General features: G+C 53.3%; 1 protein-coding gene across 8 annotated transcripts in view; it reads right to left on the bottom strand.

Annotated features, from left to right (window-relative positions):
* Nucleotides 1-4,357: 4,357 nt before the first annotated feature.
* The window catches only part of SLC38A9 (solute carrier family 38 member 9), a 61,612-nt gene continuing 38,984 nt past the window's right edge, over nt 4,358-26,985 (bottom strand). For 2 of the 8 annotated variants that reach the window (XM_036279066.1, XM_036279067.1), the window contains exons 11-15: nt 25,592-25,698; nt 18,528-18,641; nt 11,580-11,728; nt 5,935-6,024; nt 4,377-4,842 (exon numbers count right to left, since the gene is read on the bottom strand). In XM_036279066.1, the coding sequence (XP_036134959.1) occupies nt 4,677-4,842; nt 5,935-6,024; nt 11,580-11,728; nt 18,528-18,641; nt 25,592-25,698 (626 nt within the window). In that variant the 3' untranslated portion in view covers nt 4,377-4,676. Of the gene's footprint in view, nt 4,843-5,934; nt 6,025-11,579; nt 11,729-18,527; nt 18,642-25,591; nt 25,699-26,985 lie in introns of all 8 variants that reach the window. The other 6 variants (XM_036279073.1, XM_036279071.1, XM_036279070.1 and 3 more) reach the window with 6 other exon arrangements.

Genomic DNA, 26,985 nt, shown 5'->3' with positions numbered 1-26,985 from the left:
GCGACATCCTTTTAGAAAATGTGCCCTGCACATCATAACGTGACGAGCTCAGCGATTCACGTGGACTCCCGTCATCTCAACAGGTCTCGGTGCTCACAGTCCGTGGCCACTGCCCATCCACGTGTCGCTGTAAGCTTAGGCGATCACACATATCCTAGGATTCTGAGTTTCCTCTTCAGCCCTGGCCGGTTTGGCTCAGCATCTGGAGCCTCGGCCTGTGGACCAGAGGGTCCCTGGTTCGGTTTCCGCTAGGGGCACGTACCAAAAAAAAAAAAAAAGAAGTTTCCTCTTCAGAAACGTAGCTGGCACACGGATGGCAGCCTTGTCCTGCACGCGGGGGCGGCGCTGGCTCAAGGATCGGCGCCCGGGGCCGAGGGGGTCAGGACAGTGAGGCCTGGGGGCTCGGGAGGGTGCTCCCAGCTCCGCACAGGCCGCCTGCGGGGCGTCCTTCCCGACTGGGGGGCTGATCCCGAACCCCATGGGACCGATCTATTTTATTTGAGACATGGAACACGATCTCACAAGTGGGTGTGAGTGCCCCCTGTGCCCAAACGTAGCTGGTTCACGTGGGTTAGGAAAGAGCCAGGAGGGAGAACCTGGACAGCGTGCCCCAGCCCCCGGCCGCCCGTCCTCGTGGCCGCAGAGGGGGATGGGGACATTCCCAGTCTCTCAGAGGCACCTCGCCCGCCTCTGCGCAGGAGCGGGGAAGGCAGAGAAGTAACGCCCGGAAAGGAGCCTTACTTGGGGTGACAGGGGTCATGGCCCCGCTGCCCCGGCTCTGGGCGGCTGGGACCCGGACTTTGCAGAAGCTGGCTCCTTGCTTCTGAAGCGTCCGACAGGGATGGTCCTCCAGGTTCGGTCAGCAGAAAAGAGCACGTGCCTGCCTCCAGGACCGGACCAGGAGGGGGGGGCTCCTGGTGGCTCAGGGACAGCGCGGCCGTCGCGCCAGGGCTGGAGGGGCCCACGCGCCTCCTGAGAAGCCGGACCCTGGAAAACAAGCCGCAGCTCCCTCTGCGCCGGGGCCCAGCCACTGGCAGCATTTCCCGGCAGAATGCAATTAAACAAAGGCCCGGACTTGTTTTGCTTCAAAATAATTTTGATTTAATTTCTTTTATATTAAAGAACAACAAATTACATTCCAGAGAACACTGTTTAGGTCATGAGGTTCCCGTCAGAGCGGTTTTGCAATCCGTGTTTACATGATCCGCACGAGGTCAGCGGCAGTCTGGGGACCCGGCCAGCCCGGCCCAGCGCACTTCACTCGGGGTCACACACCCACGTCACCTTCTTTTGTTTGGGCGTCAGCTAGATTTGTATTTTGTTTTGGGCATTCGAGGTGTATGAGAAAGCACCCCCCCCCCCCCGATTCTAACATGCCGCTTCGGTATTTTCTGCTCTTATCAATGAGCTCAACGCAGTGGACATTTTGAATACTGATCTTTAAATAAGTCTTCGCGGAGAAAGTGGTAGAGACTCTTTGTCTGTCCTGCCCGGTGTGTCGCTGACCATTTCCCCTGTTAACCACTTGGGCTTCGCTGGCCGAGGCCCGGAGCCCGTGCCGCGGTGTTAAAACGCAGAGAACAGTCCACAGGGGGCAGACAGAAGCAGGGAAAACATATCTCACACGAACTTCCCCCAAATCAAAGCGGTTACGTTCCACAAGACCCCGCATGATGGTAAATGTAGCAAACATCCAAACTTCCGGCTGGTTCTAGAAGCATGAAACAGTCCTGGGGGCTACCTCCCAGCCCTCCCAGGCTCCCCACCTGAAGGGCCTGTTTCTGTCCCTGGCAGCTCCTGGGTCACAGCTGGCTGCACACAGTCCCTCTGCCAGGTTCAAAGTTCCTCTGTGATGGGAATGCCATACACCCCTGCGTCCCCTAAAGCACTGAGCAGGTCACTCCATTGTTTATGGAAATAAGTCAGAATACAAATATACAGAATTCTCCTAATGAACGCCAAGTAGTAACACAAACTTTCCACCTCTACATACACTAGCTGTACTGTATTTGCCAAATATACTTAATGTAAGTAAAATATTCCCGTGATACAGGCCCCTCGGGTGGGTAAATTCACTCTCTGCTCCGTTATCTTGGGTGTGATGACCAAGCTGGTTTGGACCGTCATCCACGGCTGTCAAACGTCACAGGGCATTTCTCCGTCCGTCCTGACCTGGTCTCGGCATACCACCCCTCACCAGAGCCTTCTAAGGCAGGCTTCTCGGAAAACCCACTTTAAATTTTATATCTTCACTTGTGTGTTGAATAAGCTAAACTCAAAGAAACAAAAGTTAACCACATTGGAGCAAAAAGTAAAAGAAACTGAATAAGAAAATCCAAAGAAAGGACCGTGGAGAGTCTACAATTTATTATGGGGGGGTCTGGACGAGTTCCGAGCTTGTCCCACGAATGTGGGCGCAGGACACTCCCAGTTTCCCAGGCGGGGTGACAGGCCGAGTGGCCTTCACGAAGAGGAGCAAAGGAAGGCAGTTCAGCCGGCACAACCCTACGCAGGGTTTGGAGTCTTTAAAAAACATAAAGCAAATCCCACACTGCTGTTCAGTTGAGTAAATGATACATTCCTCGTCCTGTCCACTTTGATCACCCAATGGGCAAAAATGTAACAAATCATGTTTCCATGTTAAAACATTCAGGCATGAGAACTCCCGTCTTCAGAGGCGAGGGGGCAGCCAGGGGCGGACAGGGCTCAAGCCTAGATCTCACAGAGCTGCCTGACTTCCCACGCCCGCGTCGCAGGACTTCCGAGCAGACACCTTGCTCCACGCACCACACGCCGGTGCTGAGATAGGCTGACACAGAGCCAGACACCGCACACGGGTGTCTGATCCACCCGACGTCCACCAGCAGTTCCCACTGGCAGACTTCGGGCGGGACTGTCCGTCCCGGTGCGGCCGAGGGCAGAGGCTGGGTGTGCACGCTGGGGTCTGTGGAGAGGGCAGGACGTCCCGTCCGAGATGGGCTTGAGTGTGCCAGTGTGCAAGAAGGGGCAGGTGGCCGGCTCAGCAGTCACCGTGACCACCTAGGGCTGGGCATCGCCGGGGTTGGCCCACTGTGCTCCGCTCTGGTCTGCTGGGGGGGCCCCCGGAGCCGCCCCGGAGCCTTCCAGGAGCGTTAGGAAACGGTTCGCGGGTGTGTGGGCGTCGGCGGACGAGGCTGCGGCTTCGCGGGAAGGACTTCCGTCTGGGCTCTTCCCTGGCTGGGCAAGCTCCTTCCCCCCCTTTCTCCCTTTTTTTTTTTTTTTTTTTTTTTTTTTTTATCCTCACCCGAGGATATTTTTCCATTTTTTGTACAGACAGAGTGGGAGGGAGAGAGAGGAAGGGAGAGAGAGAGAGAGAAACATCGACGCGAAGGGACACATCGAGTGGCTGCCACCCGCATGACCAACCAGGGCCGGGGACAAACTGCAACCGAAGTACGTGCCCTTAGCGGGAACCGAACCCGGGTCTCTCCGGACCGCAGGCCGACGCTCTAACCGCTGAGCCAAACTGGCCAGGGCGTTCCCCCCCTTTCTCGGAAGAAGACACACTACCCGGGAGGGGGCGGGTGTGAACACAGCGCCCTGTGAGCGGCAGCCCGACTCAGCTCTGGCTCCGCAGCGGCCCAGGGAGCCGCACTGTACGCAGGGCAGGGACTGGCTTCTTCCGGTTGAGCTCAGCCTGAGCGACGGCACCAATTCCAGAACTCAGGCTCCCCCATTCTTTGGTCAGATCCAGAGTTCTTTGGGGGGTTTAACCTCTACCCTGCAGTTACAGGACGGGTGTCCTTCTGGAGGGCACACCCCACACAGAGTTAGTCCTTCCCTGTTGTAATGAAACCAGAGAACACTGGGCCCCACTCGGCCTCCCTGCTCCGCTCCTCCCCTGTGGGGCCTCAGGGAGCCCCTGGCCTCGCTGCCCACTCTCCCCACGGGTCCTGTCTCGACATCCTACTCCAGAAAGCAAAGGACCCCCCAACACACTCCCCTGGATCTACAGGGCGCTCGTACTTGACGCTACACAGAACCTGGCCGGGGGCTGCTCTGACCTAGGTCCCTGGTCCTGGACAGAAGTCAGGCAGCGACAACCTCCATCTGCTCACTTATTCTGCATAAACTTCACGACCACGGGGCCTGCAGGGGCCTTCTCTCTCTCTCTCTCAGATAGATTGAGGACAAGGGCAAAGATTCAGTGTATCATCACTGATGTCACGGAGATCTGCTTAAAAACGAGGCGTTTGGTTTACTGTCCCAAACAGGAGAGGTTCAGGCAAACCGCAAGAATGGTCTAGCGAGTAATAAAACGAGGGCAGACACCCTGACACACGAAGCAGAGGCGGGGTCTGGCAGGACACTGCTGTGTGGCACCCTGAGAACCTTTATTGTCGTAAAAAACACACCAACCCACCGCCCATCTGAAAACACAGCGTGACCTTTCCTGGGGGCGGACACTGCACAGGACAGACGACGAGGTGAAGAGGGGACAGAGTGTGAAGAGGCAGAGCTGACAGAGGCTGTTCTTGTCCTCTTCCCCGCGGTCATCGGGGTCGCTCGGGGACGCGTCATGCTTCCCCTCGTTCTCCACTGCGCCCGGGACCACGCTGAGGGTCACGGCAGCAGCTGCGCGGACAGGTGAGTTCATGTGCGACACCACGACGACCCTGACGCGACAGCAGGGCATTTCACATAAAAAACTGAGTGATCAGGTTAGCCAGGCCCAGGACGATGATGAACACGTGGAAGATCAGTTTGGGCCACGTCAGACGGTCTTCCTGGCGGAGGGAGATGATGTAGATGAGAGACGGATAGAAGAACACGAAGGCCAGGCCGCAGGCTGCTCCCGAGTACCTGGAAAAGAGAGGCTTTCTGGGTCACTGCCCACCTGCACCTGCTCGCACGTAAGGTGCGCACGGGACAAGTCACACTGTCCTCAGTCTGACAGAACAAAGTTACTTTATTCATTTGTTGCAGACATAAAGCATTTGAACTCAAGTCATTTCACTTGCTAAGTGAATATAAACTATTATTTCCTCTTCGTCTTTACGGCACCTGCTTGACGAAGTTCTATTCATCTCACAAATCTCCACCAGTCCTCGACGCAGCTGGAGACAGGCCATCTCTGGTCTCTGATGAACCACCCACGCATGCTGCGTGTCGGGAGGGCTGCTAGTATCTGCCTAAGCCAGAGCAGACGAACACCTCCCTGCCTTCGGCATCAATATCAGAGACGGTAACAAAACACCTAGGCACGAGCCTGCCCGGTGGGCGCCTGCCCCGAGCCCCGGGTTCTCCTGAACGGGTCGCCAGGAACTTGTAAGTCCCCTGTGTCCAAGGAGCATTGGGTCGCTCACTACTCTCTCCGGGAAGGTCCTCAGACGCCCCCTGGCCTTGCTCCCTGTGGGTCCGGGGAGGCCCTCCTGCCCCGTGTCTTGGGACTCGGATGCCACCTCGCTACTCCCAGTCTGCTCAACGTTTTCTCCGAATGTCACAATGTTTCTGGAAAAAGGATATGAGGGAAAGAGCCGTCTGGGATCTAAACCCCTGGCTGGACTCTTCCTTTCTGACTACGGCTGCCTCTGAACTCCGTTCCTGAGTGGACAGGGGCTAAGAACGTCAGGACAGAGCCTGGACACACAGACCTGCCGGGTACCCTGAGTTGTTACATATTGTTACATGTAACTTTATATCTTGGGCAAGAAGAAAGGGACACAGCAGAACACAATGAGAAGCAGGTGCCCAAAGCTAGGAGTTGGCGGTGTCCCGTCGGAAAGGCGCAGACGGGAGGTGGCGAGCAGGTCGCGGGCACCGGCACCTGTGGGCACAGGGCACTGCGCACACACCGCCAGCTCCCAGCACTGAATTTCCCCACAATCACGGGGGAACAGCAGCAACCACAGGGGAGTAGGTGACCACCGTGGCGGGCGGTCCCTGCAGCAGTACCTTATGATGCCTCCTATGTTCGGGTACAAGCAGGCCATGCTCACGCCGGCCCCCACAATGACTAGATTCAGAATCGTGACGTGGAAGATGCTGGAAGTCGAAGAGAAAGTGTAGAGGGAAAGAAAATAAAAATTGGCAAATTACAACCATTCCTATGAGAATACGATTTATCGTGAACATCTTTAAAATCAGAATGTCTTCGACGTGGCGAGAGGATCGCAGCAGAGGCCCCGGGGGAGCGAGGCCGGGCCGGCCCTGCCCCCGTGCGCTCAGGGCATCAGGCTGTGCTGTGCTGGCAAAGCGGTACCCGGTGTCACCGCCCACACTGACCCGTGATTCCGCTGCAGCACTGTCAACGCATGGGGAAGCCATGCCCATGAAGATGCCTGAGCCCTGGCCGGTGTGCTCAGCGGTTAGAGCGTCGGCCTGCGGTCCAGAGAGACCCGGGTTCGGTTCCCGCTAAGGGCATGTACCTTGGTTGCAGTTTGTCCCCGGCCCTGGTTGGGTCGTGCAGGTGGCAGCCACTCGATGTGTCCCTTTCACATCGATGTTTCTCTCTCTCTCTCTTCCTCTCTCTCCCTCCCACTCTATCTGAACAAAAAATGGAAAAATGTCCTCGGGTGAGGATGGAAAAAAAAGATGCCTGAGAACACAGGGGTGTCAGACAGCAAGGGGACAGTTCTTGATGGCACGTGTTGAAAATTATGAGAAACACTTGTCATCGTTGCTGAGGTGGCAACAATGCCTCTGGCAGCCTGGGGGAAGCCAGCTAGACTTCTCCTGCACAGGAAAACCTGCAGACACCCGAGCAAAGGCCAGAAGGGAACACGGAGAAGGCCGCGGCGGCAGCGTTAGATCTGGGACCAGGCGTGATGTTCTCTCTCCCCTGTAGTTAACGAAGTTTCTGTATTTTATGCTATTTTTAAGGAGTTTATTTTACTTTTATAATTAGAGACTTTAAGTTAAGGACAAGGCAGCATGGGCAGGCCCTTATTTTTCAGAACAGCCACTTGAGGCTGTTCGGCTTTTACTGTGAGCAGAATACTGACTGACGACGTGACCTAGAAGCTGGTGATTCAAGGTCTGGGAATCACTTTGGACACAAATAAAAACAATGCAGGTGAAATCTGATGCTCAAGAAATAAACCCATGTCCCAAAAACATGATTAATTTTTTTTTTTAATCCTCACCCGAGAACATTTTTCCACTTTTTGTTCAGATGGAATGGGAGGAGGAGAGAGAGAGAAACATCGATGTGAAAGGGACACATCAAGTGGCTGCCACCCGCACGACCGACCAGGGCCGGGGACAAACTGCAACTGTAGTACATGCCCTTAGCGGGAACCGAACCCGGGTCTCTCTGGACTGCAGGCTGATGCTCTAACTGCTGAACCAAACAGGCTAGGGCCCAAAAACATGATTCTTAAACGCCAAATTGACACAGGAAAGCAACTTTTGAGCCCAAGTTATCAGAGCTTAATTAATCCCAGATCAAGATTACAAAGAATTAAAAATAAGAAAAATTAATCCTGGCCAGTTTGGTTCAGTGGTTAGAGCCTCAGACCAGAGAGTCCCAGGTTCGATTCCTGGTCAAGGGCACGTACCTTGGTTGTGGTTTGTCCCTGGCCCCAGCTGGGGTCGTGCAGGCGGCAACCAATTGATGTGTCTCTCTCACATCGATGATTCTCTCTCTCCCTCTCTATCTGAAGATAAACAGAAAAATATCCTCGGGTGAGGATTAAAAAAAAATAAGAAAAATTATTTACACAAGTGATTGGTTAGTCACACACCCTAATGAATTACAAGGACATTCAGCCTCCAGACCTTACTGTTTATCCAGAAACCCAACCCTAAAACTGCTCCAGTCGCGGAGACACTGGCTGGGCCTCTGTTACTTCTCTACAGTGAAAGGAAACAACTCTGTGTATTTTCCAAAGCAGCGGTTCTCAAAGTGGAACCACAAACCCCAGGGAGTTCCCAATACCCTTTCTGGAAGTCCCCAAGGTAAAGATCATGTTCATAATCACACGAGACATCACTGCTCTGCACAGACAACGGTGGGCAGAGCGGGGCCTGCGGCACGGCCGCGGCCGCAGCCCGTGCGCGCTCCGTGATGTCCCTCCGCGGCCCGCGCTCTACAGCAGGGCTGCCTTCCCGCTGTCCCTGCTGAAGGAGCCGACGTCATTAGTGCTGCAGCCCACGCGTGGAACATACTTCTTCCCACTCTGCCGTCCAGGCCACCCAAGGCACCGCGCTGTGTGCTGAGGGCCAAGGGTCGTCTGGAGGAAGGTACCTCTAGCCGAGCTGGAGGGCAACCTAGCCCTTTCCCTCAAAGAACACTATTTTTTTTCTGGTAATTTCTATTAATTTATTTGTATTACTGATGTTTCTCCTCCCCCCCTGACACCCTCCTCCCCATCCCGCCCTCCTATCCCCCCAGCATTGTTGTCTATGTCCACTGGTTACACACACATGCATCCAAGTTCTGTGGTTTATCTCATCCATCCCTCCTCTGAGGTCTGTCAGTCTGAACTGTACTCCTTTTTATGTCTCTGGGTCTATTTTGTTTATCAGTTTATTTTGTTCATTGTATTCTACAAATAAGTGAGATCATGTGATACTTGTCTTTCTCTAATTGGCTTATTTCTCTTAGCATAATGCTCTCCAAGTCCCTCCATGTCGTCTCAAAGGATAAGAGATCTTTCTTTCTTACAGCTGCATAGTACTCCACTGCATAAATGTACCACAGCTTTTTTATCCATTCATCTACTGATGGACACTTGGGCTGTTTCCAGATCTTAGAGAAGAACACTATTTTTACTGAAAGGCAGACAGACTATGTCTTTGGACTTGGGTACCTGACAGGCTTCATCTGAAAATGAATGACACTTGTCAGTTCAAGGACAACTGGTCATATGTGTCGCCAATGATCAAATTGGAGTTTACCAGCACAAATCAAAATTCTGGAGTCTGTAATGGAACCCTGTGGTGGACAGCTTTCTGATTGTTGCGCAGTGAAACTGATGGTGACACTACAAAGGTGAATTCTGACTCTACACAATGCAACGTGTCAGCATGTGGACATCCTCGGAACTCAGAGAGCCAGAAGGTTCCATGACTGCGTGCGAGGCTGCATCACGCGGGGTAAACACCCACTGTGCAAGACAGACCAGCAGACGTGGGTGTGGCTCAGTGTCCAAGTCAATGAATTTTTAAGGAACTACCACTTGATGAGGTCTGGCAGAGTATCCGAGAAGAATATCCACAATTATCTGACGAGGCCATTAAAAGGCCTCCCTTTTCCAACTATGCATCTATGTGAAGGGTGTATCTTCTTCTTACATGTAAATGGAAACAATGTATCACAGCAGTTCAAATTCAGAAGAAGAATCCAATGGCCATAAATCAGACATTGAAAAGTTTTGAAAACACAAAAGTTGTTTTGGAAACAGTATTCATAAACATGTTATTTATGTTAACAAGCAATGATTTTATTACTGCTTTTAAAAGAAATTAATATTTTTTAAATTCTTGGTTTTAATTTTTTTCTATGTTAAATATTGCTGGGCATAAACCAAAGTTCCTGGGGGTCCTCAATAAACCTGAAGAGGGTAGAGGGGTCCCAAGACCAACATGCTCCGGAAGATGCCATCTGCAGAGGACTCGAAAGTGGGTAAATGTGCTTGGAAGGGAAGAAATGTAATGTGAACATGAGGGAAATTCCAGGCTTTTTCCAAGAAGAAAAAACATTCGATTAGCCAACATTGTGCAAAATAATGGCAAAAACCGGAATAATGCATTTACCCAGAATGCTTCTCATCTGTGACCTCACTGGGTTCGTTTTGTTTTGGGGACCATCCATGTAGCACAGGGCATCTTACGTTTACTGAAACCCCATCTTCTAGACGAGTGACGTTAGGGCTGTAGGTGCTGTTACGGTCAGTGGCGGAGACCTGGTGACTCTTCACTTCTGCTTGTAAGAGTTCATGTTTTTTTGTTTTGTTTTTTAAAAATTTTTTATTTATTTTTTTGTTACAGATATTTCACCGAGTTCATGGTTTTTAAACTAACACATTTATAACTAATTATTTATTTAATGGGGGACAGACTGCATCCGTTCACTTCAAAGACTGTTCACTTTTAAGACCATTTGTTTGTTGGTTACTGTAAATATAATTTTTTTGTCAAATTTTATCCAAAAGTTTTCTTCATTTAAGATCATTTATTCCCAATAAAATAGGTTAGGACTAGGGACTTTTTTTTTTTTATCCTCACCTGAGGACATTTTTCCATTTTTTGTTCAGATAGAGTGGGGAGGGAGAGAGGGAGAGAAATATCGACATGAAAGGGACACATCGAGTGGCCGCCATCCTCACGACCAACCAGGGCCGGGGACAAACTGCAACCGAGGTACGTGCCCTTAGCGGGAACTGGACCTGGGTCTCTCTGGACCGCAGGCCGTCGCTCTAACTGCTGAGCCAAACCGGCCAGGGCAGGACTGGGGACTTTTTAGGAGGATGAATCTATAATGAAACTGAACGTGAGAGGGAGTTAGCAGGGGTCCACAAGGAAGTCTCGGGACCCTGGAGTGGCTGATGGAAGTCCCTCTGGGGTGAGGGCGACCAGCTGTGCATACGTTTTCCCAGGACCCCCAGCTCCTCCATCACCAGCGAGAGCTTGACCACCAGAGCAGTTCCAGAGCAAGGACTCAACCTTAGTGTTGTCTCACCTTCACCTACCAACAGTCATTTATGTGAAAGTTCATGACTGTTAATATACAAGTCGATATCAGTAACTAATAATTCCAATAAAAGAGTTGCTTCTCAGTAGCTAATGCAGGTTCTAAAGATCATTAACTTCTTAGCCCTGGCTGGTTTGGCTCAGTGGTAGAGTGTTGGCCTGTGGTCCAGGGAGGCCGGGTTCGGTTCCTGCTAAGGCCGTGTACCTCGGTTGCAGTTTGTCCCCGGCCCTGGTTGGGTCGTGCAGGTGGCAACCACTCGATATGTCCCTTTCACGTTGATGTTTCTCTCTCTCCCTCCCTCCCACTCTATCTGAACAAAAAATGGAAAAATGTCCTTGGGTGAGGATAAAATAAATAAATATCATTAGCTTCTTAGCAACGTGTAGACTAATAGCAACTAAATCATGAGATAAATATGCCTGGCATTAGAGCTCATATAAGTACACCGGAGGGAACAGACTGTAAATAATTCTGGACAGGAAAGTGTCTTCTATTTTTAAAGTTCTTCAGAGAAAAGAACAGTAGCAATGGTCTATTCTTAGTGACACTTTCTTTTTTTTAATCCTCACTTGAGGATATTCTTACATTCATCTTCAGAGAGTGGGAGGGAGGGAGGGGGGGGGAGGGAGAGAGAGAGAGAAACAGCAATGTGAGAGAGACACATCGAGTGGCTGCCGCCTGCATGACCCCAACTGGGGCCAGGGACTAACCACAACCGAAGTACGTGCCCTTGGCCAGAATCGAACCCGGGACTCCTTGGTCCGCAGGATGACGCTCTAACCGCTGAGCCACACCGGCCAGGGCCTCAGTGACGTTTTCATTAGACAAATTTCTACAGCAAAGGGTGGCTCCCATTTCCCACCGACCTGCTGGCACACCTGAGGGTGGAGAGAAGAGCCCTTACCTGGGGTAAGCGTCGCCGAAGACCTGGCCCAGTAGCTGCACACGGGCCAGGTAGCCCAGGAGGGGGTACACGGTCACCATTTGGAACAGCAGGAATATCCGAGCGACAAAGGACAGGATGTCACTGTTGGGGAAGTTGTCTAAAAAGTTCTAGTCCAAGAAAGAGAGCAAAGTCGTGTTAGAGGTCATGTCCTTGCGTACGGTGGGCACGGGTACCAGCCATGTGTGGGCCGGGCAGGCAGTGACCTGCGTTCCCAAATGGGAATGTGTTCAGGGACCTTGGTAGAACTGTGACTTCACCACATTTTTATTCTACTTTACAAAAGCGTCAGCCTGCGCCCGGTTGGATGGTGAGACAGCCGAGGAAACATCGCCCCTCTGCGAGGCCTGAGTGGCACCTGTGTGATACACTGCAGTGGCTCCTGTCTGATGATACACTGCAGCGGCTCCTGTCTGATGATACACTGCAGCGGCTCCTGTGTGATGATACACTGCAGCGGCCCCTGTCTGATGATACACTGCAGCGGCCCCTGTCTGATGATACACTGCAGCGGCCCCTGTCTGATGATACGCTGCAGCGGCTCCTGTCTGATGATACGCTGCAGCGGCCCCTGTCTGATGATACGCTGCAGCGGCCCCTGTCTGATGATACACTGCAGCGGCCCCTGTCTGATGATACGCTGCAGCGGCTCCTGTCTGATGATACGCTGCAGCGGCCCCTGTCTGATGATACGCTGCAGCGGCCCCTGTCTGATGATACGCTGCAGCGGCTCCTGTCTGATGATACGCTGCAGCGGCCCCTGTCTGATGATACGCTGCAGCGGCCCCTGTCTGATGATACGCTGCAGCGGCTCCTGTCTGATGATACACTGCAGCGGCTCCTGTCTGATGATACGCTGCAGCGGCTCCTGTCTGATGATACGCTGCAGTGGCTCCTGTCTGATGATACGCTGCAGCGGCTCCTGTCTGATGATACGCTGCAGCGGCTCCTGTCTGATGATACGCTGCAGTGGCTCCTGTCTGATGATACGCTGCAGCGGCTCCTGTCTGATGATACGCTGCAGTGGCTCCTGTCTGATGATACGCTGCAGCGGCTCCTGTCTGATGATACGCTGCAGCGGCTCCTGTCTGATGATACGCTGCAGTGGCTCCTGTCTGATGATACACTGCAGCGGCTCCTGTCTGATGATACGCTGCAGCGGCTCCTGTGTGATGATACACTGCAGCGGCCCCTGTCTGATGATACACTGCAGCGGCCCCTGTCTGATGATACACTGCAGCGGCTCCTGTCTGATGATACACTGCAGCGGCTCCTGTCTGATGATACACTGCAGCGGCTCCTGTGTGATGATACGCTGCAGCGGCCCCTGTCTGATGATACACTGCAGCGGCTCCTGTCTGATGATACGCTGCAGCGGCTCCTGTCTGATGATACGCTGCAGCGGCCCCTGTCTGATGATACACTGCAGCGGCCCCTGTCTGATGATACGCTGCAGCGGCTCCTGTGTGATGATACGCTGCAGCGGCTCCTGTGTGATGATACGCTGCAGCGGCTCCTGTGTGATGATACGCTGCAGCGGCCCCTGTCTGATGATACGCTGCAGCGGCCCCTGTCTGATGATACGCTGCAGCGGCCCCTGTCTGATGATACGCTGCAGCGGCCCCTGTCTGATGATACGCTGCAGCGGCCCCTGTGTGATGATACGCTGCAGCGGCCCCTGTGTGATGATACGCTGCAGCGGCCCCTGTGTGATGATACGCTGCAGCGGCCCCTGTCTGATGATACGCTGCAGCGGCTCCTGTCTGATGATACGCTGCAGCGGCTCCTGTGTGATGATACGCTGCAGCGGCTCCTGTGTGATGATACACTGCAGCGGCTCCTGTCTGATGATACGCTGCAGCGGCTCCTGTCTGATGATACGCTGCAGCGGCTCCTGTGTGATGATACGCTGCAGCGGCCCCTGTGTGATGATACGCTGCAGCGGCCCCTGTGTGATGATACGCTGCAGCGGCCCCTGTGTGATGATACGCTGCAGTGGCCCCTGTCTGATGATACGCTGCAGCGGCCCCTGTCTGATGATACGCTGCAGCGGCTCCTGTCTGATGATACGCTGCAGCGGCTCCTGTGTGATGATACGCTGCAGCGGCTCCTGTCTGATGATACGCTGCAGCGGCTCCTGTCTGATGATACGCTGCAGCGGCCCCTGTCTGATGATACGCTGCAGCGGCTCCTGTCTGATGATACGCTGCAGCGGCCCCTGTGTGATGATACACTGCAGCGGCTCCTGTGTGATGATACGCTGCAGCGGCTCCTGTCTGATGATACACTGCAGCGGCTCCTGTCTGATGATACGCTGCAGCGGCCCCTGTCTGATGATACGCTGCAGCGGCCCCTGTCTGATGATACGCTGCAGCGGCTCCTGTGTGATGATACACTGCAGCGGCTCCTGTGTGATGATACGCTGCAGCGGCTCCTGTGTGATGATACGCTGCAGCGGCCCCTGTCTGATGATACGCTGCAGCGGCCCCTGTCTGATGATACGCTGCAGCGGCCCCTGTCTGATGATACGCTGCAGCGGCCCCTGTCTGATGATACGCTGCAGCGGCCCCTGTGTGATGATACGCTGCAGCGGCCCCTGTCTGATGATACGCTGCAGCGGCCCCTGTGTGATGATACGCTGCAGCGGCACCTGTGTGATGATACGCTGCAGCGGCACCTGTGTGATGATACGCTGCAGCGGCCCCTGTGTGATGATACGCTGCAGCGGCCCCTGTCTGATGATACGCTGCAGCGGCTCCTGTGTGATACGCTGCAGCGGCCCCTGTGTGATACGCTGCAGCGGCCCCTGTCTGATGATACGCTGCAGCGGCCCCTGTCTGATGATACGCTGCAGCGGCCCCTGTCTGATGATACGCTGCAGCGGCCCCTGTGTGATGATACGCTGCAGCGGCCCCTGTGTGATACGCTGCAGCGGCCCCTGTCTGATGAGACGCTGCAGCGGCCCCTGTGTGATGATACACTGCAGCGGCTCCTGTGTGATGATACACTGCAGCGGCCCCTGTCTGATGATACGCTGCAGCGGCCCCTGTGTGATGATACACTGCAGCGGCCCCTGTGTGATGATACACTGCAGCGGCTCCTGTCTGATGATACGCTGCAGCGGCCCCTGTGTGATGATACGCTGCAGCGGCCCCTGTGTGATGATACGCTGCAGCGGCTCCTGTCTGATGATACGCTGCAGCGGCCCCTGTGTGATGATACACTGCAGCGGCCCCTGTGTGATGATACGCTGCAGCGGCTCCTGTCTGATGATACGCTGCAGCGGCCCCTGTGTGATGATACGCTGCAGCGGCCCCTGTGTGATGATACGCTGCAGCGGCTCCTGTCTGATGATACGCTGCAGCGGCCCCTGTGTGATGATACGCTGCAGCGGCCCCTGTGTGATGATACGCTGCAGCGGCTCCTGTCTGATGATACGCTGCAGCGGCCCCTGTGTGATGATACACTGCAGCGGCCCCTGTGTGATGATACGCTGCAGCGGCCCCTGTGTGATACGCTGCAGCGGCCCCTGTGTGATGATACACTGCAGCGGCTCCTGTCTGATGATACGCTGCAGCGGCCCCTGTGTGATGATACGCTGCAGCGGCCCCTGTGTGATGATACGCTGCAGCGGCCCCTGTGTGATGATACGCTGCAGCGGCTCCTGTCTGATGATACGCTGCAGCGGCCCCTGTGTGATGATACGCTGCAGCGGCCCCTGTGTGATGATACGCTGCAGCGGCTCCTGTCTGATGATACGCTGCAGCGGCCCCTGTGTGATGATACACTGCAGCGGCCCCTGTGTGATGATACGCTGCAGCGGCCCCTGTGTGATACGCTGCAGCGGCCCCTGTGTGATGATACACTGCAGCGGCTCCTGTCTGATGATACGCTGCAGCGGCCCCTGTGTGATGATACACTGCAGCGGCCCCTGTGTGATGATACGCTGCAGCGGCCCCTGTGTGATGATACGCTGCAGCGGCCCCTGTGTGATACGCTGCAGCGGCCCCTGTGTGATGATACACTGCAGCGGCTCCTGTCTGATGATACGCTGCAGCGGCCCCTGTGTGATGATACACTGCAGCGGCCCCTGTGTGATGATACGCTGCAGCGGCCCCTGTGTGATACGCTGCAGCGGCCCCTGTCTGATGATACGCTGCAGCGGCCCCTGTCTGATGATACGCTGCAGCGGCCCCTGTGTGATGATACGCTGCAGCGGCTCCTGTCTGATGATACGCTGCAGCGGCCCCTGTCTGATGATACGCTGCAGCGGCCCCTGTGTGATACGCTGCAGCGGCCCCTGTCTGATGATACGCTGCAGCGGCCCCTGTCTGATGATACGCTGCAGCGGCCCCTGTCTGATGATACACTGCAGCGGCCCCTGTGTGATGATACGCTGCAGCGGCTCCTGTCTGATGATACGCTGCAGCGGCCCCTGTCTGATGATACGCTGCAGCGGCCCCTGTCTGATGATACGCTGCAGCGGCCCCTGTGTGATGATACGCTGCAGCGGCCCCTGTGTGATACGCTGCAGCGGCCCCTGTCTGATGATACGCTGCAGCGGCCCCTGTCTGATGATACGCTGCAGCGGCCCCTGTCTGATGATACGCTGCAGCGGCCCCCTGTGTGATACGCTGCAGCGGCCCCTGTCTGATGATACGCTGCAGCGGCCCCTGTGTGATGATACGCTGCAGCGGCCCCTGTCTGATGAGACGCTGCAGCGGCCCCTGTCTGATGATACGCTGCAGCGGCCCCTGTCTGATGATACGCTGCAGCGGCCCCTGTGTGATGATACGCTGCAGCGGCCCCTGTCTGATGAGACGCTGCAGCGGCCCCTGTCTGATGATACACTGCAGCGGCCCCTGTCTGATGATACGCTGCAGCGGCCCCTGTGTGATACGCTGCAGCGGCCCCTGTCTGATGAGACGCTGCAGCGGCCCCTGTGTGATACGCTGCAGCGGCCCCTGTCTGATGAGACGCTGCAGCGGCCCCTGTCTGATGATACGCTGCAGCGGCTCCTGTCTGATGATACGCTGCAGCAGCTCCCTGGAGCGAACGTGACCCTGTCCTACGGCCACGGATGCACTGTCAAAGCCGAGGACAGAGTGGAGCAAAGTATGTCTATCACCCAGTATTACTGTTGTTTACAGTCTGTCACGGAATGGAAAAGGATTTGTTTCTATTTCCTTTCATGATTCTTTTCTCCATGTTAGCTTGGCACCTAAAATAAGTAGTTAACGCCCCACCCCCTCTTTCAAATAAAATACCACAGATATCCCCCCCTCCAAGGGAGTGGGCTTCACATGGCCTGTTCACATTGATGGAATTTTTGGCAAAATTGGCTGCCAAAGAACTTCTGGAATGAAGGAAACCAAGAGAAGAACATTTCAAGCCAGCTAACAGCAGTAACTCAGACCTTACAAAGAGGACACGTTATTAGCACCATTGTGCTGAAATGACCTTCGCAATTCTTCTGGGATAAACACACTGTATATCCACCGCAAGAGAAACTTCCTATAACGGAAATTTCCTTCTGACCAGAAATAAGGTCACCATGAAATGGCATTTTTTGTGAGAAATTCTGCAGTCTCATTAAACTACAGACTCCACTACGCCTAAATTAAGGGTGGATCAAATCAAAGAAAATATTACTCAGGGCACCTTTTAGTGAAACAGTGTCTCTTCTAGTCTATTCTCCGCCTGGCCCTCTGTCTTCCTGCTGCCTGCTGCCAGCCTGCTTGGCAGGGCCTGTGGAACTGGGGTGCGGGCTACCCCAGGACGTCGCTGGGTGGGGGCAGGGCCTGTGGAACTGGGGTGCGGGCTACCCCAGGACGTTGCTGGGTGGGGGCAGGGCCTGTAGAACTGGGGTGCGGGCTGACCCAGGACGTTGCTGGGTCGGGGCAGGGCCTGTGGAACTGGGGTGCGGGCTAACCCAGGACGTCGCTGGGTGGGGGCAGGGCCTGTAGAACTGGGGTGCGGGCTAACCCAGGACGTCGCTGGGTGGGGGCAGGGCCTGTGGAACTGGGGTGCGGGCTAACCCAGGACGTCGCTGGGTGGGGGCAGGGCCTGTAGAACTGGGGTGCGGGCTAACCCAGGACGTCGCTGGGTGGGGGCAGGGCCTGTGGAACTGGGGTTCGGGCTAACCCAGGACGTCGCTGGGTCGGGGCAGGGCCTGTAGAACTGGGGTGCGGGCTAACCCAGGATGTCGCTGGGTGGGGGCAGGGCCTGTGGAACTGGGGTTCGGGCTAACCCAGGACGTCGCTGGGTGGGGGCAGGGCCTGTAGAACTGGGGTGCGGGCTAACCCAGGACGTCGCTGGGTCGGGGCAGGGCCTGTGGAACTGGGGTTCGGGCTAACCCAGGACGTCGCTGGGTGGGGGCAGGGCCTGTGGAACTGGGGTGCGGGCTAACCCAGGACGTCGCTGGGTGGGGGCAGGGCCTGTGGAACTGGGGTGCGGGCTAACCCAGGACGTCGCTGGGTGGGGGCAGGGCCTGTGGAACTGGGGTTCGGGCTAACCCAGGACGTCGCTGGGTGGGGGCAGGGCCTGTAGAACTGGGGTGCGGGCTAGGCCAGGACAGCACTGGGTCAGGGCGCTGGAACACAGGGAGTGGAGTGGATGCTTGCGTTTGCGAGTCCGTGACACTACCATGTCTCCAGACACTACCATGTCTCCACACGGAGAAGGGCCGTGCGGGTAACAGAGCCACGTGTCCGAGCGCAGGGACAGCAGGGGCAGGTTTGCTGAGTCCGTCTACAGACGCACGGCACCTGTGTCACGCGGGCTCACGGGGAGGAAGAGGAGGTTCGGGAAGGAGGGAAGGTCGCCCACTCCCCGCATGGAGTGAAAAGCAGAGATGGTGAGCGCAGATGTGACGGCGGAGCGACCCGGAGAGGGTGCGCCGTGCCTTACCTGTTCTATACAGTCTTTGGATAGCGGCGGGGAAGGAAACGAAGCGAAGACCAGGATCCCGATATAGAGATAGGTCAGCGTCACCAGCATGTAGGCGATGGACAAGTCCCTCATCTGCAGAGAGAACGCCAGTGTCACAGCATCGAACACGCTGTGGCACGCGTGTCTGCACGCACCTTTCATGGTGCCACCTGCTCCCAGACACAATCCACGTACTTTATGGTCAGTCTGACCGTTCTCTTTACTATTCTGGACCATGCACACCAAGCTACCTATTGGCAGACTTAGGAAGTCAACATAAACGGTGGTTTAACATGATAGAAATTCTGGCATCATTTCAAAAAGTGATTTATGTACCAAATTATAAACTATTAAACTAAAATAATAAAGCTAAGGGGCAAGTATAAGCCAACTCCAGTATGACCTGCAGAATTAAAAAAATTTTTTTCTTTTCGTAAATTAACTTAAAACTTCAAAGTATGTGTAGACCAAAAGAGACCGGTACGTAATAAACATAGTAAACATAGAAGGAAGCTGGTTCAAGAGCAGACAGTGAGCAGGTATTAAAGACAAGCTTCATAAACGGTAAACAGAAGGAAATGAACAGGCAGCTGTTCAAACAGCTGGACGGCGTTATTACTGGGACGTAAACAAATGCAGGAGGCTGAGCAGAGTGGATTGCTTTCTTCCACGCAGTTCCCACACCCCCGCCTCCCGTTCCCACGCAAAGTGAAAAGCTCCGAGACTGAATGCAGCCAGCTGTCGGATCCAAACAACTGCCCCCACAGCTCAGGAATCTGTGCCCATCACCACCACAGTTACGGCCAAACCGCGCAGCACAGCTCAGTTATGGCAATACACCGTTCGTTTTCATTTTAAACACACATTGCTTTGAAAGCTAAGAAAACAGACAGAAAAATTATATACGATTTTATTTCAGTTTGATAACACAATAAGAAAACTGGGCACTTGGTATTAGGGACCATTTCTGATTTCTGACTAAAGGAGCAGCAGGGTTATAAACTGAGCGTTGATGAATTCGCTGCAACAGCAAGTGGCTACGAGAAATCCGAAGGCCGGGTCCGAGTGGACAAGCAGCTTGGAAACAAGCCGGGGGCCCCTCCCCTGACTCGGACAACCAGGGCCTGGGCTGTGCATGCTGGTTCCAGGTTGCCCAAAGCTTCTCATCACTTGGGGCTGAGGAAGGAGGACTGACCAAACCTCGGGGGCTGGGGGGGGGGGTCCAAGTTTCCCCTTTAGTTCCTGAAGCTCTAGGGCTCATCTTGGCCCAGACCTCCGTCACCCCTGATGCTGCCTCATGGGCTTGTGCAGAATGAACAGAAATGAACCAGGCAACTCCTAGCTTCCTATCAAAGGCTAGTCGTCTCTGGTGCCGACATTTCAAAGTCATTCTCCCTTCAAGCTACTCAATGCCACTCAAGAACAAGGTAGTCTTGTAAAACGCAAACTCTGGGGGTCAAACACGGTCAGAGAGAACCACATATAAGAGGGACAGCTACCATTCCATGGAGACCCCGGTCTGCACACCCCGGGTCACATGACGCTGGCCAGGCTTCCCGCAAAGAGGTGCACTTGGCAGACGCTGGGGAAACCTGACGAAGAGGAGAGGCATTTACACAAGGGCCTCCCGGTGGGTCTCCCTCCGTCCCTGTTCTGCTGCACTTACTTACTTACCCGAAACACGGCGTCATGACCACTGACTGCCGTCAGTCTGTATCACAGAAGCAATCCTCGTTCATAGGCTGGCTCTCGCGTGGGGGATGTCCCTCGCCCCATAAGGCCGCCCAGGCTGACAGCTGCATGAGGAGTTGGCACTGTAATCACTCTGCATCCAGGTCGGTCCGTCCCCTCCCGTGAGATCTGAGCAGGCCGGGGCCGTGCCTCGTTACTTCCACACTCAGGACAGCACCTGGCGCAGAGCAGGGTCGAGGTCTGAGCTGGGCACACTGCACGTGTTCTCTCACGAGAGGTGGGCGCCACCACTTTCTTCATTTATAGATGAGTCGACCAGTGCAGTGAGCCCCACAACTCGTTTGTGGTTACAAAGTGAGTAGCTGGTGAAGTCAGGAGAGCTGACCAGTCTCTGACGCACTGTCGTAGCTAATGAACAACAACCAAGACCACAGTGAAGGAGGCACCAGACTGGGCTGCAGCGTCGAGTCCCACAACGGGGGTGGTCTCTGCGCCCTGCACGGGCACGGCTGGCAGAGGTGGCGACAGGAGGGGCATCAACCAGACGGACAGGCATCGTGGATCCGAGCATGCGCTGCTTCTCAGACAGGTTCCGGTTGGTCCCCCATCCGTTCACAGTGAAGTCCTGCCCAGTGGAGTGTTTACTAACAACAGCAGAAACCACACAGACCCGCCCCAGACACTTACACCAAAGCGTCTGTTGATACGTAATTATGTCGACTACAGATTCGTACTGAGAAGCAGAAAGTAAATTGAGATATGGCCCTGGCCAGTTTGGCTCAGCGGTTAGAGCGTCGGCCTGCGGACCAGAGAGCCCTGGGTTCGGTTCCTGCTAAGGGCACGTCCCTCGGTTGCAGTTTGTCCTTGGCCCCAGTTGGGGTTGTGTGGGTGGCAACCACTCGAGTGTCTCTCACATTAATGTTTCTCTCTCTCTCTCTCTCTTCCTCCCTCTCTCCCTCCTGCTCTATCTGAAGGTAAATGAAAAAAAAAAAAAAAAAGTAAATTGAGATGTGAAGCATTTCAACTTGCTTTCAGAGCACTAGGTGGGGTAGAACAGTCCATACAGATAACAGGACAAAACAGAAAGGCACTGCGTACTTTGATTCAGTGGGTGAACCAGACTGCCCCCCTCCTGCCAGAAAAGCACTTCTATTTCAGAGTTTCGGGGAGCAAGCCGTCAGCACCAGTCCTCTGCATGCAGTCTGGGAGTGAAAATGCCGGGCACCTCTGAGGGAGACGGCTCTGGCTGTGGCCCACGGCAGGGGGTCCTCACCGGAACCACCCGCAGTGCGACCCACCAGACACAAAGCACACGGATCTCAACCCGCCCCCGTGAAAGGACCAGCGCAGTCGCCTGCCAGTCTCGGGGCTACTCTGAGAAAGGCCCTCGTGCCCAAGGTCCGGAGACAGGGTTTCCAGTGGGTCTGGACGCAGTCCCGAGCGGAGCGGCGCAGGCCCGCAGGTGCCTACACGAGCTCAGCTGGTGACCAGCTGTGTGCCGATCACTGGGAAGACGATGCTGTCCGCAGCTCTGACCACTGCTGGCAGAACACCGAACTCCCCGTCGGCACAAACGCCTAGGGAACGAACAGCAGCCCAGTGTCAGCACACCGACAGGAGACCCCAGAAGCACTGACGCGAGGTGACGTCCCGTGAGGAGGTGCTGTGCCCTCGGGGTGTAACTCCCACGCAGAGCACACTCCCTGCCTCGGGCTGTTCCGCTTCTCCCAGGACCACAGCGGCTTCCAGTGTGTCCGTGGGGCCCGCAGCCCCAGGGGATCCTTCTCAGCCAATTGGACGGAAGCCTGTGCGCGGGGGCCCTGGGGCCTCACCCTCCACCTCTGCTCATCCCGCGCAGTCTGGCACCGCCTGGTCCCTGGGGCTGCGCGCCGGGGCTCTGGAGCGCAGTGTGCGAGGTGCCCACTGTCGGGTGCCACGGTGACGCCTCCGGCCATCAGGTCCGACTCACTGCGCCCCAGGCCACCCCCTCCCTCCTCCCGCACTTGCACCCGTCCGCCTGCTCCCTGCCTCGAGCTGCTATCTCACGTGGGTTCACGACTGGGAGACCGGAGAGCCATGCCCGCCCGCTGAGCGGCTATGTGGGGACTGACAGGCGCACTGTGACCCCACACGACAGCCTGAGAAGTGAGGGCTGGTGACCAGCCACGACGCGCACCTGTCACTTAGGGACTGACTTGTGAACGGAATGGCGAGGAGCTGCCACTTGATGCAAACACCCACAGTCCAATCCTGGGGTAAATGAAGTCCACACCATGCTGCTGGGGACACCGACGGAACTGAACTAGACGTGGTAGCTGACGCTGAGGACACAGGCCCGCAATCTAACTCATCGCTTCAGGACTGTCTGCTGGTCACACACACAACCACGGGCGCAGTGGAAACACAGCGTCTCGGGTAAAGACACGACACGTCACAGTCGTCGTGAGCTTCACTCCCAGGCTCCCGGTACACGGCCGTCCTCCTCGGCCACCGAAGAGACTGTGGTGAGGGCGGAGACGCAGGCTTCCGGGCAGAAGGACGAAATGCATGAGAGCCTACTTCACAAAGTGGGTTTCTGGGTCCTTGGTTCGAGTTGGCACAAGGGGACAGCTGACTGGGACAGAGTGCTGAGCCGGCACCAGGGTGTCCGCTAAGGACACGCACTGTTCCTGTGGAACGACAACAGTGTTTCCCGTGCCTCTCCAGACCTCCCAGAGCTCGGGCAGCCAGCTCAGTCGTGTGCGATGGCAGGGAACTTGCGAAGGAGACGGGGGGGCGGTTAGAGGTGAACCAGTGCCCCCTCCATACCCCCGAGTCCCAGTGTTTACTGAGAGAGGTGACACTGTCTTCCTACTGCATCAAAAGATGAAGAATATGTGCAAGGAGACCAAGCATTTCCAGGACAGAAACCAAACCTAAAGCAGGAGAAAAAATTAAACTCTAGAAATACATTTTGCCTTAAAAACGTGCAGCAAACCAGGAGAGAACGTGATTTGTCAACCACCATGGCAAAAACAGGAGCGGGAAGGGCCAGGTGACCCCGTCGAATGACAGCGAGTTCTTCGCAGAAAACTCCCGAGATGGGAGCACAGGGAACTCCCCCCACGGCCTCTGCGCAAAGGGCAGCGAGCGCTGGACCGCGGCCTCCCCCAGCCCCAGTTCTTGGGGAGCACACAGCGCTCCCGCCCTGGCTGTCTCGTGCCTCCAGGGACCTCGGGGACGCCGGCTGTCACCCGAAGCCCAGGCAGCCAGGAGAGGACAGACGGCAGACTCCATGAGGTTCAGTGGGTGTCTTCCTGGGGATGTCACTTGTAACACTGCAGGAAGACACCCCAGAGGAGTGAGCGTTCTCCCTGCAGACAAGCTGACAGGCACCAGAAAGAATCTGGGGGAGATGGGAGACGCTCGCTCCTGGTGACAGAGACCCAGCCTGGGAACGTTGGAGAGAAGCCGAAACGGTCCAGCCAGCCCCTACGATACTCCCGATCATGTTTTCCTGCTTTGATTACAACCCGGAGGGGTCAGTATCAAACGGTCCAGCCAGCCCCTACGATGCTCCCGATCACGTTTTCCTGCTTTGATTACAACCCGGAGGGGTCAGTATAAATTAGACTATTATCGCATAGGGAGAAAATGAAATTTGAAGGTCACCAAGTTAGAAAATTTGGAAAATCCAGCTTTACTCAATGCAACTCCATTCACGGGCAATATGCCACATGTATGTTACTAGTTAACAAAAAAGATGAAAATTGAAGAGCTTGGCCTGCATTCTTGCCTTCATTTGAGAGCTAACTTCCTTCTACTTAGAATGGTTTTTGCCTTCTTCCTGACTCTGCTGAACATTACTTGAAGCCTTCTCAGAATCCTGAGGCACAGGGAGTGTTTCCTTCCATTGAATTTCAGTGACAACTCTGTAGACCTCGATCAGAGCTTCATCATGACTTTTGTTTACATGGTTATAAGCTATTACACTGAGTTAAAAGTCTACAGACAAGGTTATAAATAATTGGTTAACTTGTGCTTGCTTCGGGTTTAGTTTGTTGTTTTTCCAGTGTCTTAAGGTAAAAGATTAGCTTATTGGTTTGAGCTCTTTCTTATTTTCTGATGTAGGTGTTTATAGCTACACATTTCCCTCTAAGCACTGCTTTAGCTGCATCCTGTAAGTTCTGCTATGTTTTGTATTCGTTTTCAGTAATCTCAAAGTATTTTCTAATTTTTTCTTCTTTGATCCATTGGTTATTTAAATATATGTTGTTTGATTTCCACATATTTGTCAATTGTCCAAATTTTTTTCTATTCCTGATATCTAACTTCACCATGGTCAAAGAAATACTTGGTATGATTTCAATCTTTTTAAACTTTTTGAGACTTGTTCAATATGTGGTTATGTTGGTAAATGTTCCATGTGCATTTGACACAAATGTCCATCCTGCTGTTGTTTGAGAGAAGACTTCTATAGATGCCAATTCGATCAAGTAGGTTGACAGTGTTTTTCACGTTTTCTATACCCTTATTTATTTTTTCTTTGTTTTGTCAGTAAGGGAGAGGTCTTGATATCTTTAATTATAATCAAAGATCTGTCTTCTTTCAGTTGTCACAGCGACTGCTTCATTATCTGGGAGCTCCGTCACTGGATGCACACATATTTAGGATTATTATGTCTTCTTGATGAGTCAGTCCCTAAGGATCACTGTGCAATGTTCTTCTATACTCTGCAACACTCCTCGTTCTGAGGTCTGCCTGGATATACAGCAGCCACTCAACCTTTCTTGTGTTTAGTGTCTTTATGGTACATCTTTATATCTAAAGTAAGTTTCTTATAGATAGCATGTGGTTAGGTTTGATTCTTTTAATCAGTCTGACAATCCCTATCTTTTAATGGCAGTATTTAGACTATTTTTATTTAATGTAACTATTAATATTATGGGGTTTTAATCTGTTATTTTGCTAAGTGTCTTCTATTTGTCCTATCTATTCTTTGTTTCCCTTTTCTTGTCTTTTAGATCACTTGGGTATTTTTAAAGGTGTTATCACCACCCCTGGCAGTTAGCCAAGCCTCTTTATTTTTTCAGTGATTGCTCAAGCCGGATTGGCACGCTGTGGTGCAGGAGCGAAATCTGCCAGCGGTCTGTTTCGGTAATTAGAGTTTTCTTGAAACACAGCCACCAAGCCTTGTTTACATATTGTCTATGGCAGACTTGGGTGGTGATAACAAAGAGCACATGTCCCGCAAGGCCTAAAATATTTACCATCTGAACCTTTACAGAAAAAGTGTGTTGACCCCTGCTCTGTGGCTTACATTTGAACATCGGGCTCCAGTCACCAAAACTGACCCTCAGACAACTACTCACATTGTTCCCTTGGTTCTTGTTGTTCTTCAGGAGTGTGATGATACAATTGTGAATGAAGAAAGCAAGGGTGAGCACTCCAGTCAGCTGTGGGAACTTAGATCTGATCTCTAGGAGGAAAAGAGAGGGGAAACACATTAAAATGGACAAGAAAAGGAAAGGAATACAAGTTGCCAAAAGTTGATCACTGAAAACCAGTTGCCTCAGTCTATTCAGGGAAGAAAATGATTAAAACATCTTCACAAAGTTCCTCCAGGTTAACATTCTGCCCGAGGAAAGGACCTACCCGGGAAAGGAAAGGAATCCGACGTCACACCGGGCGTCCCTGCCTGTGGTCACCTGCCCGCACGTGGCAGAGCAGGTCCAGTGCCTGTGTGACTCTCAGCTTCCTCCATCCCTAATACTTTAATTTGCCAGAAAATATACTTTTAGAAAAGGAATCATGGAAGAGAGAATTGGTCATTTAACATTTTTTTGTTTTTAAATATGTTTTTATTGATTTTTTTTTAGAGAGAGAGGAAGGGAGAGATAGAAACATTGATGTGAGAGAGATACACGCCCCCTACTGGGGACTGAGCCCCAACCCAGGCATGTGCCCTGACTGGGAATTGAACCAGGACCTCTTAGTCCATGGGACGATGCTCAATCCACTGAGTAACACTGGCCAGGATCATTTAATATTTTTTAATGGGTAATCTAAAAAGCAATGCTTAAAAATAATGGAAATAACTTAAATGTCTACATACAGGGGAACAGCTAAACCATGATGAGTTGCTCAGTGATATGCATTTCATGTTGTGACAAATGCTCATGATTCAAACAGCATGTACAGTATACTTTTATTTAAAAATGTGTGTGTGTATGCAAAGAAAAAGACTGGAGGGATATTTCAAAGTATAACTAGTGGTTATGTCTGGCTAATGGGGTCTAATTCAAATTAACCACTTACCTATGTTTTCTAAATTTTTTGCAATAAACACAAAGTTACCTTGAAATGAGAGTAGTAAGGATGACATCATCTCCACGGCAGCATTATACTTATGTAATTATAACAGAGGCACTGATTTTGGGAAGAGGGTAAAATTATTATTTACATTTGACATTTCTGTAGCTATTCTTTTTAGAGAAACAATGGAAAAACTCTTCAGTAGGAATTCAAAGTCATCAAATCACAAAGGAAGAAATTCCAAGACACCCAGAAATCAATGAACAAAATGGCAATAGTAAGTCCATACCTATCAATAATTAGTTGAAATGTAAATAGACTAAATTCTCCAAACAAAAGACAGACTGGCTGAACGGATGAAAAACAAGACCCAGTTGGATGCTGCCTGCAAGGGACTTACTGCAGCTTTAAGAACACACACAGATGAAGTGAAGGGATGGAGACTCCAGTG

Source organism: Molossus molossus, unplaced genomic scaffold (genome assembly GCF_014108415.1).
Source record: "Molossus molossus isolate mMolMol1 unplaced genomic scaffold, mMolMol1.p scaffold_m16_p_3, whole genome shotgun sequence".
Taxonomy (NCBI): Eukaryota; Metazoa; Chordata; class Mammalia; order Chiroptera; family Molossidae; genus Molossus; species Molossus molossus.
Note: the sequence above shows the minus strand (reverse complement) of the source record. Positions and strands in the feature narration are given on the sequence as shown.